Source organism: Prenolepis imparis, unplaced genomic scaffold, assembly GCF_030444845.1.
Source record: "Prenolepis imparis isolate NDT839.2.m4 unplaced genomic scaffold, iyPreImpa1.0 SCAF_16, whole genome shotgun sequence".
NCBI lineage: Eukaryota > Metazoa > Arthropoda > Insecta > Hymenoptera > Formicidae > Prenolepis > Prenolepis imparis.
The window spans coordinates 1912730-1917097 of NW_028141174.1; the positions used below are offsets into that span (position 1 = coordinate 1912730).

The window sequence follows — 4368 nt, forward strand, 5'->3', positions numbered from 1 at the left end:
CCTGTAATAACAGACGGTTCGTGGATGAAGAGATCCTACCGTACAGGTAGTTACGATTCTCCATCCGGAGCAGCTATTATTACGGGATATCATTCTAAAAAAGTATTATTTGTTGGTGTCCGAAATAAATATTGTATTGTCTGCGCGAGAGCAGCTAAAATTAATGCAGTAGCAAAAGAACATTTATGTTTTAAAAATTGGGGAAGCAATCAGAGCTCCACCAGTATGGAAAGTGATATAAGCCTCGAAGGCTTCCGACTAGTTTAGAAATGCATGGCCTTATTTATAGTAAATATATCGGTGACGGTGATAGTAACGTATTAAAAAATTAAGAGATTTTCCACCGTATCCAAATATCGTTGTGGAGAAGATTGAATGCACAAATCATCTTCTCCACAATCTTTGTAATAAAATACGTGAAGCGGGTAGTACCGGTAGTAGAAATATTTCAAAATTGAAGAAGGCCGTTGCGAGCAGCGTTATGAAAATTCGAAACGCTGTTGTAAAGGCTGTCGACTTTCGTCGCAATCGTAAAGTTAGTTGGCAAACAAAAATTTCAGAATTAATTAAAGATTTAAATAATATACCTAGCCATGTATTTGGTGATTATAAAGATTGTGCTTTGCTTCAATATTTCTGTAATGGACAACAGAAAGAAGGCGAGAAAAATCTTGTGTCCCAATTACAACGTGCAGGATTATTACAAAAAGTAGAAAATGCTATGAAACGCATAATAGAAAATGCCGATAGCTTACTATATCAATTTACTAGTAATTCTGTTGAAAGTTGTAATGCAATTATAAGTCAATTTATTGGTGGCAAGCGCGTTCATTATGCCATGAAAGGCTCTTATCAAACACGCGTTAAAGCATCCGTAGTGCAATTTAATACTTCGCGAACCTTGAGTTCTGTTTGTCGTGCAATGGATAAAAAACCACCCACACAAACAGAAATAATTAAAAATAGAAATATAAAAAAAAATGCCAACCAACTTAAACGAACACGTGCGGCGAAAGATTTAGGTCTTTCTGTTCGTACATCTAAATTTTCCGCTAAAATAACGGCTGATAAAGATTATGGACCAAATGCAGAATGGCCAGATATCGAAGGTAATATGTACGAACAGCTGAGACTTCATTATGAAATGTTATTAGATCAACAACGTAATTTTGCTGTATTGGAGTGTACTACACGGGATCAGCATGAAAACCCGGAGTGGCACAACATACGGCGAAATCTTCTCACTGCTTCAAACTTTGGAAAAGTTTGTAGCAGAAGAGAAACAACTTCGTGCCAAAATCTTGTGAAAGCAATTCTTTATCCTCCTCGATTGACGAGCGCGGCTGTTGAGTGGGGTAAAGAAAAAGAGATGATGGCACGAGAACAATTGCAGATGGAATTAGGGATAGAAATTAACAATTGTGGTATATTTATAGATGAAACTATCCCATATCTTGCCGCAACGCCTGATGGCATTGTCGGAGACGATACTATCGTTGAGATTAAATGTCCTTATGCGGCGCGGCATGTGTCTTCTATCACTGCAATGCTCAATAAGATTTCAGATATTTATAGAATATTTGATAAAACGGATGACACTCGAATGAATCAAAGACACGCGTACTACTTCCAAGTGCAGGGACAACTCCACATAACGCAAAGAAAGTATTGCATTTTTGCTGTGTGGACACCCTTTGGATTGAAGTACACGATTGTCGAGCGTGATGACAGATTTTGAGAAACAAAAATGTCAGCACTGCTTAAACGATTCTACGAGGACTGCTTGGTTCCTGAAATAATAGATAGTAGAGTAGCAAGAAATATGCCTATTCGGGAACCGCAGTATATCATCGAAGCACAAGCGGCTCGGAAAAATGACATAAAAGTGGAAAGTGTTATCGAAAGCACTACACTGTTGCTATTCCAGAAATAGAGCAAGATGACGATTGCATTATAACTGATTACTCGAATGAAAAACGAGATCTAACTGAGGATGACATAAAAAGACTAAGAAAAATGTTAGATGATGTGATACCTTCTCTTTTATTAGTAAAGAATAATGTTTTGCCCATAGATAGTAAATTAAATGATGAATCGTTAGATTAATTTTTACGCATTGTAAGAGAGACTTCTTGCTTTGAAACACAAAGTGTGTTATATTTAGAATACCCGCACATAATTGAAGCTAGTCGTAGCAATAAAAGCTTACAAATTATTGGCGGAAAGTGCACAGATCATTGGCGATGCATTTATTTTGATGGCACCAAATTTCACGTGTACGACAGCCTAGCTGGTACTACGTACGATAAATTGGCTGCTAAAGAAAAAGAATATATTCGCTTTCGTTATCCCAAGATTAACAAATATGATGTAATTTTCGAAGAGGTACAAACACAATTGGATTGTACCTCTTGTGGAATTTATGCTGCGGCTTTCGCTACAACTGTAGCCTTGAAAGGAAATCCTTGTAATGAAAAATATTCCAGTGACGTAAAATGCATGAGACGTCATTTAATTAAAATTCTAGAAAGCAACAAATTATTGCCTTTCCCGAATTAATATTTTTCATTATTTCATCTTTGTAAGCTTTTATTGCTGCCATAATGCAAAAATGAGCAAAGATAAAATAAGGTAGAAGTTATCTGCAATTGTCATTGTATAGAACATATAGTAACATGTAATTGTTACTCTATCTCGCTTGTGAATTAAAATCTCGGAGAGACGATAAAAGGATATTGGTTGCGTTCTCACGGGAATGGGCGTCGGAGGGGCCCATTCTATATTTGATATATGTAATATTAAAATTTCTTATGACAATTAAATTTTATGTTATACTTTTGTTTTGAAAATAGTGCATTGCAAATTAGATCGCAATTTGAACTGAGATGATTGCGTCGCAGTGTTAATATCAGATAGGTAGATAGGTTTTGTTTTGCAATGTACTATTTTCAAAAATATATAGTAATAGGCAGATGAAAATTAAACAAATCACAAAATACAAGTATAGAAATACGTATACATGAAATGATATAAACAAAGTTGCATGTAAAATAACAAGAAATATTTTATACAGTATACTTCCCATAATATGGTTGAGATCACTTTGCGACGCAATCACTTAGTTTAAATTGCGATCCATTCGAATTATTAATTCGTGTTGTTTATTAAATATTATGCACAGAAACAATAGCAATTACATAAATTTAAATGTTTATTAACTTCAAATTATAGAGTAGAATAGAAATTAATAAAACAGATATTTAAATGTATGTATGTTTATATGTACATTGCTTGCTATTGTTTACTGTACATTGTATACATATTATTATATATCTTTATCCCATGAGATGAGTAATCGTACTGCATTAAAAAATTTGAAATGGAAAAGATCTCAAAAATACAATCAAATATATATAATTAATAAATTAAATGTTTTATTGCATTGGAAAAAAATTGCATATATCATACTTTTATTAACATTTTTTATTATTTATATTAATAAATTAATATTTTTATATTTATATTATATATTTTTACAATATTTTGTATTAAATATTTACAGTGCTGGACAAAATAAATCATACACCTTACAATAAATTGAATTTGTTAGTGTAACTATTTTTTTAACAAGCAAATAGATTATTAAATACAAAGAAGTCAAAGCATTTCAAAGTATTAAAGTAAAAGAAATATAAAATAATCAAAATTGTGCTCAATTTTTTTTGTAAAATAATTATTATTAATATTATTATTAATATTGTTACATTTTGCCCTGGACAAAATAAATCATACACTTTTGTAATTACTTATAAATAATACTTAACAAACAAATAAAATTAATTTTCTAATAGTGCTTAATACTTGGTGTGGCCGCCTTTTGCTTTTAATACTGCTTCCAATCGGCGAGGCATACTCTCGATTAATTTCTTCAAGTACTCAGGATCAATTTCTTTCCAAGCCTTCTGAAGTGCTGCATAATACGATGTCTTGTCAGTTATACATTCGTTTTATTCACGTTTCCGTCCAAAAAAGCCCACAGATTTTCAATGGGGTTTAAATCAGGTGATTGTGGCGGCCATTCGAGCAGTTTTATTCGACTACATTTGAAAAAGGCAGTGATTTTCTTCGCTTTATGCTTAGGGTCATTATCTTGTTGAAAGATAAAGTTGTCTTCTAAATCCAACTTCAAAAGAGATTCTTCTAAATTCTCGCACAATGTATCAATATATCCTTCTGCCGTCATAATACTTTCAATTCGAGCCAAATTACCGATACCAGACCATGTAAAGCACCCCCATACCATGATATTACCGCCTCCATGTTTTACAGTCTTCTGAATATTTACTTCTTTAAGAGCCTCACCAGGTT

At 33.0% G+C, this 4368-nt stretch overlaps 1 protein-coding gene across 1 annotated transcript; it reads left to right on the forward strand.

The window, feature by feature from the left end:
* The first annotated feature begins 1114 nt into the window (after window positions 1–1114).
* Window positions 1115–1738, forward strand: LOC145946401 (uncharacterized). The gene has a single exon (XM_083056023.1). The coding sequence runs from the start codon at window positions 1115–1117 to the stop codon at window positions 1736–1738; it is 624 nt and encodes a 207-aa protein (XP_082912149.1).
* The last annotated feature ends 2630 nt before the right edge of the window (window positions 1739–4368 follow it).

What these genes read in the sequence shown, in the direction of transcription:
- LOC145946401 (XM_083056023.1), top strand. Translation starts at nt 1,115, where the DNA reads ATGTACGAACAGCTGAGACTTCATTATGAAATGTTATTAGATCAACAA.